The following is a 15,446-nucleotide window of genomic DNA, read 5'->3' on the forward strand; positions in this document are numbered from 1 at the left end:
GAGAGACGTTCGCATGCCATTGCACACGATTTTAATGGGATACATAATAATAATAATAATAATAATAATAATAATAATAATAATATTTTATTGTCATTAAGCTTTCACAGCAATAGACAACGTCAAGAACAAAATACATGTGAAACATATTATAAAATAATATAAAATTATAACCCATTTTATGTTTAAGTTGCACTAAAATACAATATTTTTAATTTCAAGAAATTCTTGAGTTGAGTACAATGGTGTAGCAACTAACCAGGCATACAGTTTATGTTTAAATACATTCATAGGCATATTTGTCACATCAAGAGGTAGCTTATTAAATAGTCTTAATCCTAGAACTTCATAACTATTCAGGGATTTTGAGAGTCTATGATATTGTATATTTATACGCCTGCTGTTTCTTGTAGTATAGGCATGTACATCTTGTCTACTTTGTAGCTGTGGCAAATTTTTCTTTACATACAACAGCACAGTGTAAATATATAGATTTATCACAGTCATAAATTTTAACTTAATGAACAGTGGCTTACAATGAACTAATTTGTGTGAGTTGGTAATTATTCTCACAGCTTTTTTCTGCAGTATTAAAATTTCTTGTACATAACTGCAGTTCCCCCAAAGTAAAATTCCATATGAAATAATGCTTTGAAAGAAAGCGAAGTAAGCTGATCTTACGTAATCTTCAGGTACATGACTGTTTAGATTCCTTAACAAATATATAACCCTGGAGAGCTGCGCATTATAAATGGTTGTCGCGAACAATTTACAGTGTGACGCTTCCATTGAATTAAAAGTCCTTCACAGTGACAAGGCTAATGTTTATGTTCATAAGGAAGTTCGTAAACAGAATATTCGATGATTTTTATCTGATAACTAACTTTGGACAAAAACTGGTTCATAACGTTCCCATAAGTGTTCTGGTGTTCTTCCCTATTGAAAAAACTCTGTAAAAATACCTTCTTCCATAAGCAAGGATGAAAAAAACTGTTTATTTAACAAATCCAAGTAGCCCTAAGCATTTAAGGTTCCGTTGATGGAAAATTGACTAACCAATCGTGTTCCACACAGCACGCCACACCATTAACTTATCAACACTAACCATTCAGCTTTGATCTGTCGAAAATGGGTTATCAGATAAAAATCATCGAATATTCTGTTTATAAACTGTTGCGCGCTGCAGTGGCCTTGTACTGGGGGTGTTAAATGACTTATTGAGCCACCCTGTATATAGACGTATTCTCCGAAATCTCATCTTTTCATTGATGTACGATACGCACCATAATTTTCCGAAGGAAAATAGTATTGAGTTGGATACCAAGAAAAGAAGTTTTATCGTTGTGAGGACTCAGTCTCAGCGCGTCGTCTGTTGTGACGTCACACTATTGGGAATCCGCCATGGGATCTATTACAAGACTCCTCATAGCTTTTGAGTTTATAATACGTATAACGTGATCGGTAATGTCAAAACAAGAAAATCCATTTCTTGCATTAAACACACAAAAACACGAGACGAGGAATTTTTAAAAAAATATATTTCTTAAATGAGGTGTACTCTGCAGCTACACTTGCTATCCATATGTTTGTTTTGTAAATGTGACGTACATAATCATTACAGTGTATATATTAGCCTTACAGTATGTAGACAAAGGCAGATGAAACTGGAAAGCAGATGTTTTTATGTGTATTGGAGACCTACATTGGTATTTTTTGTTGTTTTATAATAATTCGGACGTGATGCACAAGCAAGATGTGAAAAATTAATAGTTACAGACGTTGGCATTTGACAATACAGTGGAAGACATTTAAGAAGGGGTGAGTTAGATTGAACATTTCTGAAAAAGAACAAAAGTTTAATAAGGAATTACTATAGCTAGATTCAATTAGTACACGGACAAGGTAAACTTGCTAATGGCGTAGGTTGCAATGAAAAAGATTAAAATTTCAGTATCCGCCAAACGTCTGAAATTCCTTTATTTTCTTCTTTTTCACATTGGTACTTACGTATTCTGGTAAGAATTTACAATATAGAGAAAGTCTCAAATTTCGTTAATTTTCGGTATACTAACTAATTTTGGCCTCCTAATCACGAATCTGTTGTAAAAAACCGTGGGTTTGGAAATTGTACATTTTGATGAAAAATTGTTTGTTAGCGCCAAAAACCATCCACGGGTAGCCCAACAAATCATTGACGTTAGCCGCAAAAACCATCCACGGGTAGCCCCACAAACCATTCACACGAGGTTAGGTTAGGCATGTTAGTTTAGGTTCCATGTTCCATTAGCACTCATTTCACCCTCTAAATTCATCGAAAAAGTAGGGATCGTACTAGAATTGAACATCATAAATCATTTTCTTGTAAAACAACGGCGTGGTTGGACACAACGACAGGAGATTATTACATTTTTGTTCGTAAAACTATGCATATACACCTATATATATATAAAAAATACAATCTGCTTTTTTTTTCAAATTTTCAGTCTTGACCCCGGTTTTTTTTCAACAGATTCGTGATTAGGAGGTCAAAATTAGTTAGTGTACCGAAAATTAACAAATTTGGAGACTTTCTCTATATTGTAAATTCGCTCCCGTATTCTGCATTGCTAAGGATTCTTGAAGTTGGCATTTCGTTTTTTTCACGACAATAAGTTAATTTCCACATATCAAGTAATTATTGTTTGTTCGTTTTTTGGTTACATCATACATAATATGGCGGGCAAATCTTGGTAACACTTTACTATACCTGAGACAGATTCCTTCAAATTTACAAGAGAAAGTACTTACGTAATTCATTTTCTGGAGTGTTGTTGATGTTCCGGAATGTAGTTTTGGTCCATTTTAATGCGAATCCATGTGGTTTTATACGAAAATCTCTGTCCAATGTGCTATTTCTGCTCCCGCCATTTGCTTTTTACTCGAGAGCACTATACACGCTATTGCTGCGCGGCCATTTTCTTTGTGGACGAGAGTACAATGCGTGGTACGCGTAAACCCTGATTTCTTCAAATTTACAGGAGAAAGTACTTACGCAAATAATTTTCTGTAGCGTTGTTGATGTTCGGTAATGTAGTTTTGATCCATTTTAATGCGAATGCATGTGGTTTTCTACGAAAATCTATTTCCGACGTGCTATTGCTGCTGCTAGAAGCCGATGTCCGTATATGCTAAATTGAACGAAAGGAGTGCTAATGGAACCTAACCTAACAGGCCTAACCTAACCTAGTAGGCATACCTCGTCCCCGTAAGTAAGAACAGTAAGTACTCGTAAATGTAAGAAATATACATTATTTTCGTTACAAATTCCATTATTTCACCTAAATAAGTGTTCCGGAGTGCAGAATAGTATGTTAGCAATGTAAAAAAGTGCGAAAGAAATCATTCCCAGGTGTCTCAGGTATAGTAAAGTAGTACCCAAATCTTGACTAGCGTTGTCTATGATCACTGGGTGTGCAGTGTTTCCAACCTTCTTTACCAAAAAATACCTACTTTTGTGTTACTCATTTTGTATTTCTTTCCGGGTTCGAAAACCCCACGAACCATGTACGTAGCCCCCACAAGCCATTCATAAATAACCACACGAACCATGCACGGATAGCACCACGAACCATGCACGGCAAGGTTAGGTTCGGTTATGTTAGGCAAACATACTTAAAATTGTCATCTTCAAAATTGTCATGTTCTTGCAAAGAAACGGCGTGGTTGGAAACACTGACCGGGGGTTACATCATCTAACGCACGCAAGATTTGGTTGACGTAGTAGAAGGACATAGAGGCAACAGCTTTCGTGAATTAGAGGTCATTAACCTTGAAGAATACATAATTTACCAGCAAGATAAATTAAGGGATGGGAAAAAAACACTTCTGCGACCTTTCAAAAGTGTACAGAAAGTCAGTTCGGGGTAAAAATCTGATAATCCCCGGACACCTATAACTTTTTCATTTTGATAAAAAAGTTATTGCAATTTTGCACATTACGAGTACTTTTTCCTCGCAGTCTTTCCGCTTGCCTGAGACACAATATGGCACGTACACCTTCCTAGGTAATCGCACGTCGTGCTCGTGTTTTGTCGATTTTCATTTGTTATGCAGTGTTTCAACCTTCGGAACCCAAGAAATGCTTGTGAACAAAGCTCGTGATCAATTTTTTTTTTTCGCATTGTTTTACTAAGAGAATTGTAATGGTTCGTGGGGCTATCCGTGAATGATTTTTAAGGCTATCTGTCCTGGAATCTCTGTGAAATGAAAAAAAAAAATAGTTTCAAATTTTTCAATTCAAATTTCCCACCGATTCCGGGCTCCGCCCCTGGGGTAATTAACCTACCGCCCCAACCGCTACTGTGGCCCCGCCTCCGCTCCGCTCCGGCTCCCTGGCTTTTTCTATAGACTCCCTGTTAAAGGCATGTTAGAAATTGGCAGTTACCTGCCCCCAAATTTCACCACGCATCCACGACACAACATATTAGGCAAACATAGTTACAATATAATCATGCACATTTCAGCAGGTTAGATTACGTAAACATACTAAAAAATACCGCATATACCCACAGCCCATTCCTTCTAACAAGTAGCTTACATTCACTCCCACACTTTGAACATTCAATTCCTTCCTTCACGATCCCATGTTCAATTACAAAATCCACTTGATCTTCCACACCCGGTACAGATTTCACCATGCATCCACGACACGTCATGTTTCTGACATTCGTTGCAAATACAGATGGGTGGAAACACTGCGTCGAAACACCGGATACGCAATTAATATGAACAAAACACAATCACGACGCATGATGATGTAGGAAGGTGTACGAGGAAAGTGTACGCGCGGCAAAGGCTATTCTCCGTCGGATAATTAATTGTCAAAAAACAACATGAGTTTCCGCTATGAAATATTCCCACATCACACAAATCAACTTGCAGATGTTAGACATGCTACACGAACTTATTACCGTAAGTAGTTTCTTCTGTAACAATTAAGAAATCTGTCCGTGGACTATCAGATTAGTACCGTTTCAAAACTTATCCTTCACATTTAAACAGCATTAAGGTAGCCTATCTGAAATAATTCATAACTTTGTGCTATCGGATAACATGTTAATTGTCCAATGGGCAGTCTTAAAGCTTTCCGATTTTGCACTCTCGCATCATAGCATTGTTGAATTAACTTATTTTAAAGTCATCTATCAGCTGATATTTTCTTCCTGCTCTCAGCAGGAAGCCTTTAGCTGATTCTCCAACCCTTCTTTGCTTTTTCACCAACTTTCAATCGTAGACTTTTTTTCTTAAGTGTAGCCACCCATTTCACACTATTTTTTGGAGCAACTACATTGGCAAAGCTTCTAGCCACTTTTCTCATATCCATTACCACACAAAACACTCTTTTCTATGAAAGGCAAATTTACATCAGGTTGATAAGAAAGTATTGGCACAAACATGCAAAATTGACTATACTATAGTGAGCTGGCTGGAAAAGTCATGGAATTGGATTCGCAAAATAAGTGTGAACTGTGATTTATTTCCAAGAATATGTATTTGTTTGCAGTAGCAGTATGAAGGTTTAATTGGGCTAAACTAGAATGGGATACATTGTTTAAACCTTCAAGCCGGGAGTTAAATACCCATCAGCCTCTGCGAGAGGCGGTAATTTTAAATCACGAAAACAGCAATTTTCGCATAATGTCACAAAATTGAACATATCTTAAAAACCATTTGCTCAATTAAAATGAAATTTTCAGGACTTGTAAACGAGACTTCACGCTACACAAAAATGTATAAATAATAACATTAATACTATGATAACAAAAATAATAATAAAAATAGAAACTTACATGTTGCGCTTACAAAGTACTCCTTCTGTCTTCAAATTTACATATGAGTTCAAACTTGTCCCTTGATATTGTTTTTGGAAATATTGGGGTTTCAACAGATGCATCTTTACTAAAACAACTCATTATAGTTGGTTTTTGTACTATACTCATAAGCATAAATATTCCCAGAACAAGATATATTTCTTCCACGGTAACTGGTTGCCATTTGCGCATTCGTGAACGTGGTTTCAATGTGCATTGTTCAATATAAGTATCGGCATATATGTTAGTTTCTCTGACAATGAGTTCTACAACTTCTTTGTCAAAAAACAACAAAAAAGCATCAATAACATTATTTACTGCTTTTTGGGGACCGCACAATCCACAAAACGCAAGTTTATTTGCTGTGAAAGAGTCATCAACTTCTCTCCAGTTCCAGGTTATATTTGATGACGCAACAGGTGAGGATGTAATGCCATCTAATTCGCATTTACTATCACTGACACTATCTACTTCCTGTTCTGCATAGTTTACTTCACTTTCACTTGTAGATAAAAATGAATAAATTGAACCTTCACTGTCACTTTCCTCTAAAAATGCACAAATTTCGATCGATTCGATGCACTTTACCCGCTAGTGCGACGCCATTTCTCAGCTGTTTTTTTACGTAATAAATTGATGCAATCGCACATAATTTCATGTAATTGGAAGGAAAACCAACAGATGGCAGCACATTGCAGTCTACTGTTGAGTTACATGCGTTTTCGTTCATGTGGGAAAACAACAGATGGCAGAATATGCACCATTTCGTCACTACTACACGGGACGTATACGTGTACGTCGAACCGCCTCTCGAATCACTATGAGGGTCCGTACACGTGTACGTCGAACCGGCTTGAAGAGTTAATGCGATTTAGTTTTCCTGTAGTTAGTTAAGCAAGAACTGTACAAGTACATCTCAGTTGTGTGAATAACTATAGTTATGTGATTTGTCATTGGATGTGTAACTGAATGTTGTTTTTCAGGTGGATATGGAGGAAAGAAGGCTGAGCGATGAGGAAGCCTCAGCTCTCCGTATTGTTCTGCCACTCTGCGAAGCTGAACGTGTGGAAGGAACCACATCACACTTGGACGATAGCCAGGATGGAATCCATTACAGGATACAGGCAATGAACATTCACGAGGAATCTGATTGCATTCAAGATGTGACGAGGAGATTAAAATTTGGTCTAGCGAGGTTGGTTTTACATTCATCCTGTCTAGACATACAAATAATCCTTGTAGGTTTCCACTGGTGAATCATTCGTGGTAAATTTTTATTGTATTTTTGAGCCTTTCTCAGCCTTGTCATGTATTTATATGAGCTTGTAGCGTGCTCCAAAACTAGAAGATATGAGCAGTCTAAGGAACTGAAGGCATATTGTCCTTTCTTTTCTTTAAATTTTGCAACAAGCACAGTAGATGTGAATCTTTTGTGCAGTTATATTAAACAAAAGATGCCTTAGATGCTGAAAAAGTCAGGTTGCTTCCATTAAACACTGGACACTAGAATATGTTGCTATTAGGCATGAGACAATTTATTTAGTTGATAGTGGTAATAGCAGTTGCTCAATTTGCTGATTATACTTTTCTGCTATTTTCAAAATTACTCCCTCTGTCCCATAATTATTGTCCAGTACACTTTTGTTTGTTGTTCCATAATAATTGTCCGATATTCAAACTGTGACATTGGTGTATACCGAAGAAGAAAATGAAACACTGGAATGAGTCATACAATGTTATTACTCAAGGATCAGTACAAATTGACCGCTCAAGTATCCAAAATAACATAAATAAAGAGTTACCATTTTGGCATACCGGGCTATAATTATGGAACAGAGGGAGTATTTGTTAAGAAATACATAACTAGAACCCAGATTTGCCCTGAATGCCAATTTTTAGTTTCTATGAACAGATTTGTAGGCTTTCAGTGCACCACATCATTACATGTAAATTCTATTGTTTTATAAAATTGCCTGTTTCAGCTGTTCATGTTCATGAGCACATGAAATGTGTAAAGAGAGAGACAAAAATTATGTTTGAAATGTGTTTTTTGTGTCCTTTTGTTGAGATTTTCCCACAGATAGAATAAGGCAATATGGAATATGATCCCCACCTGCACCCCCTTGACCACTAGAAAATAATGCCCTCCAATGTAAAGCTTAGGACAAACAATATACAAGAAATTTCCACCACCACTGGAAGAGTTTGGCACCAACAGTCCCATTGTTTATACACATTATAACTCTCAAGCCCACCATTGATGCATGGCTTTCCATATCCCGTCCCTCCTGCCGAGAACACGTTATCTTAACTCTGCTTCCAATCAGACACAGCCATATCACACAACCTCTGCTGGGCAGTGTCTGTAGAGTCGTTTTAATTGTTCGGCACACCCTTCTCGAATGTACAGATTTTAAGTTCCTCAGACAAAGGTTTTTAGTGTCTGTTTACCTTTTTAATGTGTTGTATATGTCCCTTTACAACCTGCACTTTTCAAATCTCTCAAGGAGCTTTTTCTACCCCTTATTTAACACTCAGTTAAGAATTTTAGGTAAGAGGATTTTCCCTGTATACACCCAAGAATTTTGCTTCATCATCTAAAAAATTAGTTTTGAAAACCGATAAATAAAGTGTAAAGAAAGAATACTGTTAATGCAAAAATGACATCCTATTATGAAATTACTGTCATCAGTGTTATAAAATTATTTAATGTGAAATGAGAGAATGTAAATTGAGAAGTTAATGTATAAACACTTTTTTTTATTTCTCTACTTTTTCAGATTGTCACTTGGGTCTAATTTAAGAGGTGAAGAAGTGAAAACGCTTGAGTTACTGCAGCAGTTGAACAAAGGAGAGGGTGTTCAGAAGTACTTGCTAGATGAACATCGCATCTTCAGCAGCAAGTTGGGGGAAATTGAAGAAAGCAAGAGCAAAGTTTGCATTGAAGTGCAGCTAACCTGCGATGTCTGTGGAGTTCCGCAGCATTCGGAAACCAGCCTGGCCCAGCACAAGAGAAAAGCTCATAAACTAGATCTCTTCCAGTGTGACATTTGCTCGCAGATTTTCCACAAGAAAACCCAGTTGGTGTTGCACAAGAAGAGTCATTATATGGGTCGTGGATACAAGTGTGATCTTTGTAGCAAGGTACTGTTCAGCTATTCGTGCTACAAGGAGCACCACAAGGTGCATGAGGGCGACAAGCGCTTCATGTGCGAGATGTGTGGGAGCATGTTTCACCTGAAGTCGCATCTCCGGATGCACATGCACAAGCATTCGGGAGGACGACTGTACTTCTGCAAAGTGTGCAAGAAGAGTTTCGGCCAGAAGCTGGCACTTCAGCTGCACAGCCGGATGCACGGGCTGTTCGAGTGTGATATCGATGTTCTTCCATGCAGCGAATGCCACCGGTCGTTTCTCTCTTTGGATCTGTTGACGAAGCACAAAAGAGTCCATGCGACGTGCAAGAGGTACATGTGCGAGATCTGCGGTGAGACGTTCTCCACCACTTTCTGGTTTAACAACCACAAGCGGGTGCACCTGCTTGAGAAGTGCTACGGTTGCACCATCTGCGGGAGGCTCTTTGCTTCGTGTGCGCAGCTGAGGATGCACAAAGTGTCCCATGTCGGAGGTGGAAAGTCGCACGTGTGCAACATTTGCGGAAAGACGTTCCGCAACAGGCCGCAGCTCATGCGACACATGCTTGTGCATTCAGGTCAGAAAACGTACATGTGTGACATGTGCGGCATTCTCTTCCGGCATCTCACGAGCCTGATGGTCCACCTGAGGACAAGGCACATCAAGTTACAGAATAGGAAGATTGAATCTGCTTAGGAAGTTACTTGTAATTTATAATTGGATCTCACTGTTGTTGTTATTTGGTAAGCACTTTTGATATTGTTATAAAGATTTAAGAGCTATTTTTTCATTTATATTTTTTATTCAAGATTTAGTATTAGAGAATGAATTTAGTGGTATATTACGCATTACCAGAGATGTATTTTTGAACATTGTTTCAATTACAAATATATTTTCCTTCATTTCCTCAAAAAAGTATTGCTATAAGTTTGCTTGGACATTATTGTGTTCTTTGTTTGCTTGTATTTGTTATTTCTAATTGTTCTTTACTTTCCCATTTACATGATTTATTACCAGTTTTACTATTGATATACACCAGAATGTCACTGAAAGCCATAGTTATGAAGTGGTATAGTCAAGGTTAGCTTGGTATTTATATAAGACGTAAATGAGTTACTAAAGATACATCCGCGAATCTTACTTGTAAATGTTCTATTAATTTTGGTGGCCTCTGCCACCATCCACTTGGGAACTCGATGCTTCACTGCTAGGTTGACTTCCGGTTACTGTTGTTGTTTCCTCGACTACCGCTAGGGATGCTGGTGTAGCCATTTCGTCTGCTGTGCGTGATGGGTTTGAGCTGTTGTATTAGCGGGAGCCAAACATGATGAGCCTGACCCCTGTCGATATTCAGCACGTGCGAAAGTGCATAATTGCATGCGTCTCTTTGACTTTGGTGTCGATTAGGGTGTGTGATGTGTGCCAAACTGAAACTTTTTGGATCCTGTGTTTGTTGACCTTGAGGTGCCGATAGTCAAGGTAGTGGGTTGGGATTTTTTTGCATCTGCTAAATGCTGTTGTATATGCTCGTAGACAGATCTGATGCATCTGTCAATGTAGTGAGAGTTGCACTCACACTGGGCATCATATACGCCTGGGTTGTCTAGTGGGGAAAGGAATGATCTCTTGTGTTTGCTTAGGGCACTGGCTATTTTGTTCATTGGTTTGTGTGCGAGTTTTATGTCATATTGTTTCAAGTTCTGAAGTAAGTTTCGCGGATATATCTTTAGTAACTCGTTTACATATTATATTATCAACCGCATTGTTTATTCCCCTCAACATGAATTAGTATTTATGTAAAAATGTTTATTCTGCACTTTACTTTGTACTTTTTCCCCAAAATTGCCCAATTTTTTTTTTACATGAAACGTTTCCGAATGACATTCAGTTGTGCAAACTATTACAAAATTATAGCTCTTAGAATGAGGCTTTATATGTAACTGTAATATGTATTGTGAAATTATCACAGTATGAATCTTGTACTGTGACAACTTTTACACTAAAATGAGTGAATGCCATATAGTCTTTATGTGGTAGAAATCCTTTGTAAGGCTGGTTCTTTCTATTTGTTAGTTTTTATCATTGTGATTTTTCGAAAACACAACCAAATGTTAATTGCTAAAACGAGCTGTTGTATGTGGAGTGGCATGTTCTGAACACATTTTTTATCGATTCAAAATTGTAAAAAATGTGAATTTGATGTAAAATGAAAATTGTGGCTTTTTACACAAATTTCAAAAGCAAAAAATGCCAGGAAAATCCATCATTCTTGTGTCTCGGGTATAAAAAAATAAAATATACCATGTATAATGTGCATGTTTTCCAAAAAATGTATGTAAAAAAATGCTATGGTGCATATTATACATGAAATAATTCCAACAGCCATACGAAAGCACTATCAGAGTATTTTGCATAACAGAGCAAAGTGATGTGGTTCTGAATGAAGATTAACCTTTTGGAGCCCATTTCATTTTCACAGAACCCCCTAGGTGCCCGAGCCTATTTTGAGCAAAATGCAGAGTTTCAATTAAACGAGTGTAGATCAGAGGGTAATTGCCCTAGAGAGATGAATGATATACCGTTGTACGCGGAATGAACCAGAGATCCAGACTATATAAAATACAAGGTAAGCAAAAATGTTCTTGCCATTCTAGAGCAGTGATATACAAAGAGCAATACCTTTAGGTTTCAAAGTAATCTCCATCAGCATCCAACACCTTTTGCCAATGTTTCTGCAGCTGCACAATACCCTGGTGATAAAACTCGGCGGGCTTGGATGCAAAGAAGTCCGTGAGTGCGTTCCGCAGGTCTCCCTCATTTGTGAAGGATCTCCCACGGAGGTGGTTGTCGAGGGAATGAAACAGGTGGTAATCTGTTGGTGCAAGGTCGGGTGAATATGGTGGATGGCACAGTGTCTCCCAGCCAAGTTGCTGAAGGGTCTCCCGGGTCCTCTTTGCCTCATGTGGCTTGGCATTGTCGTGCAGGAACAACACACCCTTGCGATTCACCAATGCTGGCTCCTTCTGCTGCAGTGCACGGTGCACCCTTTGCAACTGCTGAGAGTAGAGGTCAGCAGTGATGGTCTGACCAGGTGGAAGGAACTCGTAATGCACCACTTGCCGACAATTCTACCATACAGAGAGCATAACCTTTTGTGGGTGCAGAGGTGGTCTTGAGGTGTGAGGAACTGGGTCACTTGGCGACAACCAATGTCTGGTATGCTTGGGAGTGTCATAGAGGACCCACTTTTCGTCACCAGTGAGCAAGCAATCAAATATGGGTGTGTACAGGTGCTGAGTGAGCAAGAACGAACAGGCTGTCACTCATTGTTCCTTGTTGCCTGCCCAATGTGTGGGGCACTTGCGTAACTTGTATGACTTCCCTATCCCATGCAGGTGCAGTCTATCTGTTTCAGAAGAAACATGGAACCTTTCTGCAAGTTCATCACACGTTAGACCACTGTCCTCCTCGATGGCTGCTTTCAGGGCCTCGTCATCCATCACATGTGGTCATCCACTGTGAGGTTCATCCGAAAGGCTCACATCTCCTGAACGGAATTTCTGGAACCAATGCCTGGCCGTGCGTTCGTTCATGGCATTCTCCCCAAATGCCTGGCAAATGCGGTGACTTGACGCGGCAGCTGACAGACCCACTTTTAAAGTCATACAACAAACACACGCGAACAAGCTGCTTCGATACCTCCATTTCTCTTCGACACTTAACGAGCTATGGCTGCTGTGTGTGTGCAACATGCCTGTATTACTGACAGTCGATGGTCAGACTAACTCCCGATCGCTTGGCAGGCACGTGCGTCATTTCGTTTCCTCTCTGTGAGGGCATGATTAATGGGACGTTAAAAACGGCAAGAACTTTTTTTGGTTACCTTGTATATGCAAATTCAGCGTATATGTGGTGGGGGGAGGGGAGAACCCCCAAAATTCCATAATTTTGGGGAAAAAATAGGGATTTCCCCCCTCCCCCAAGGAAAAAGTTCATTACATTGTCGATGTGCACATGGAAATTATCGCTGGCATGTAAGGAATACAAGAATATTTGCATTATTATCATATGACCAATGTAACTAGAGTTGTACCCCCAAAAGGAATTGTCAGCATGCCACTGATTCAAGTTTCAAAATGCATCGTTACCTTGAAATGACTAGCTCAGAGGCTAATTGCCCTAGAGAGATGAATGATATACCGTTGTATGCGGAATGAATCACAGATTCGGATGATATAAAATTTATGCACATTCAGCATATATATGGAGGGGGGACAGGGAATCCCCCTAAAATATTTTTTTTTAAAAATGGGGTTTTCCCCCATCCCCCCCAAAAAAGGACATGAAAAGGTCAACATGCACATAGAAATTATTGCAGGCATGTAAGAAACAGAAAAAAATTGCATCATTATCATATGACCAATGTAACGCGAGTTGTACTCCCGAAACGAAAGGGCTGCGTGCCACTGTCTCAAGCTTCGGATTTCAGCCAAATGCAGGGTTACTAGAAGGGATTGAAAAAAGCACCCCAATTCTTGCAGCTACTTCCAAATTCTATTTTTAGACAATGCAGGGTAACATTTGTAGCCACTTGTGCTCAAGAACAAAGGCTTTTCTTCAGTGTGCCTCAAACTTCCATTCGTACGATGCAGTTTCAACAACCCCTCGTTCCCCTCCCCCAACCCGCACCCCCCACTTGCACCCACATGGAAAACATTCCTTTTGAACTCGGGTACCGATAAACAAACTTCCTTCAAATCCAGTTTCCAGGGGTAAGGGAAACGCATTGCTTTAGAACAACAAAGCTGGCCTCCTTTTGTCCGCAAAATTTTTCCCTTGAAGAAAGATGCAAAAAAGAAGTCCTCTTTTCCCTGCCATTTTTATGGAACAAAAACGTGCAACAATCATTTCTGTTAAATACATGTGTTAACAACAATATGAAAAAAGAAAATCTGAATTCTAGCCAAAAATAGCGAAGCATCTCGATCGAGACGATCTGGCACACGAGGGTTACCTAAGAGCATCTCGATCGAAACGATCGGGCACCAAAAGGTTAAGTGCTCACGTTTGACAGTTGGGGAGCACTCAATCTCCATCATAACACGTCACAAAAACAAATATTTTAAAATCATAACACCAATTTAGGAAAAACAGTAAGACTGATAAATTGACATCCCTATCTATCATCAAAGTTAATCTAGAGAGGCGCAAAAGTGCTCTAAAGCAATAAATGTATAAATAGATATTTACATATAATTGTTATGAAATATTTGCTCTTGTTATGGCTCCTCAGTATAATTGGCAATTACTGAACTTTATTTAATTTCATTATTAATTTTGTACAACTGCTGTCTCACAAAAACTGACATGTGTACGTCTTGTTTAACTCAGTCCTCTACATATGTGCACTCCTCGGATACACATCTTTTGTCTTTTGGATATTTTTTTTCCTTATGTATCAATAGGTCAGAGTCGAGTATTTGTTATTTACTCTATGAATAAAGCTAGAAGATTTGAATGGAGCCTCTATTTCAACCGAGGCACGAGGTATTCACATTCTGTCCCTTTTTTTACTAGTAATGGGTGTCAAGTAAAATCAATTATATTAAATTGAAACCTATCGATTTGTGGTGATGTGTGCACATTTTCACTAAGAAATGTTTTGATATTTCATCACTATATAAAAAAAAAAATCTGTAATGTGTTTGTGTACCTGTAAAAATGTGTAAATAGTATTTATTTTTCTCTCTGAACTTTGTGATTTTGTATATTGGTTGTTTATATGGAATAGTATTTTTCTTCCTGTGTACAAAGTTTCTCATCCTGTTTTTTTGTACTTGTAAATTGTATTTTAAAATGTTATATTTTTATTCTTGTCGAGAAATATTTCCCTAGTTTGACATACTGTTGATTAGAGTCTCAGTTCATTTGTACTTAGCTAATAAAACCACCTAAAATTTCTCTAGCCTTTGTCAGTTGTTGTGTGCTCAATTCTGTTTCTATTTAGTTGTTCGGTGATTATTAGAAGGCTTTTATTTTCACTCTGCTGTCTGCTATTAATGGTGAGTATAAATATCAGTGGTACAGGAACGTGGGCTACAGCAGTACATTGTACTCTTCCCCCCGTGTCACACGTGTCAGCTTTCGCTCGCGAGTGGTTGTGTCGTTCCGGTATTCCGCGACGCGACCCTCGGGAAGGGTGGAAAACAGTTGTGTGTGGTCCGCCACTGAACATCATTGGGAGCGGGAATGTGTTTATTGATTACTGCCCAAATTTCATGAAAATTGGTCCACGGGGGCCTGAGATACGAGGAAAAGTTCGTCTATGAATCTAGAGAAAGTGCCATTATGCTTGGAAAGTGAAAAAGAAAGTGCACCTTGGTGTGAACAAATCCTCCCTGTGAACCCCCCAAGTGCGTTATATAGTGGTGACTCCCCCCCCCCCAATTGTCAAGAGGAAAC

The 15,446-nt window shown here is 38.7% G+C and overlaps 1 protein-coding gene across 1 annotated transcript; it reads left to right on the forward strand.

Annotated features, from left to right (window-relative positions):
• The first annotated feature begins 1,655 nt into the window (after positions 1-1,655).
• On the forward strand, positions 1,656-13,304 carry LOC145997365 (uncharacterized). Its single transcript, XM_083134325.1, has 3 exons — positions 1,656-1,818; positions 6,833-7,044; positions 8,630-13,304. The coding sequence occupies exons 2-3, from the start codon at positions 6,839-6,841 to the stop codon at positions 9,678-9,680; spliced, it is 1,257 nt and encodes a 418-aa protein (XP_082990451.1). The 5' UTR covers positions 1,656-1,818; positions 6,833-6,838; the 3' UTR covers positions 9,681-13,304.
• Positions 13,305-15,446: the final 2,142 nt, after the last annotated feature.

The sequence above is a fragment of the Lepisma saccharinum genome, chromosome 13 (assembly GCF_977018435.1).
Source record: "Lepisma saccharinum chromosome 13, izLepSacc3.1, whole genome shotgun sequence".
In the NCBI taxonomy this organism is placed as follows: domain Eukaryota; kingdom Metazoa; phylum Arthropoda; class Insecta; order Zygentoma; family Lepismatidae; genus Lepisma; species Lepisma saccharinum.

What these genes read in the sequence shown, in the direction of transcription:
- LOC145997365 (XM_083134325.1), top strand. Translation starts at nt 6,839, where the DNA reads ATGGAGGAAAGAAGGCTGAGCGATGAGGAAGCCTCAGCTCTCCGTATT. An exon ending in TTAAAATTTGGTCTAGCGAG is followed by an intron (nt 7,045 to 8,629) that starts GTTGGTTTTACA and finishes CTACTTTTTCAG; the next exon opens with ATTGTCACTTGGGTCTAATT.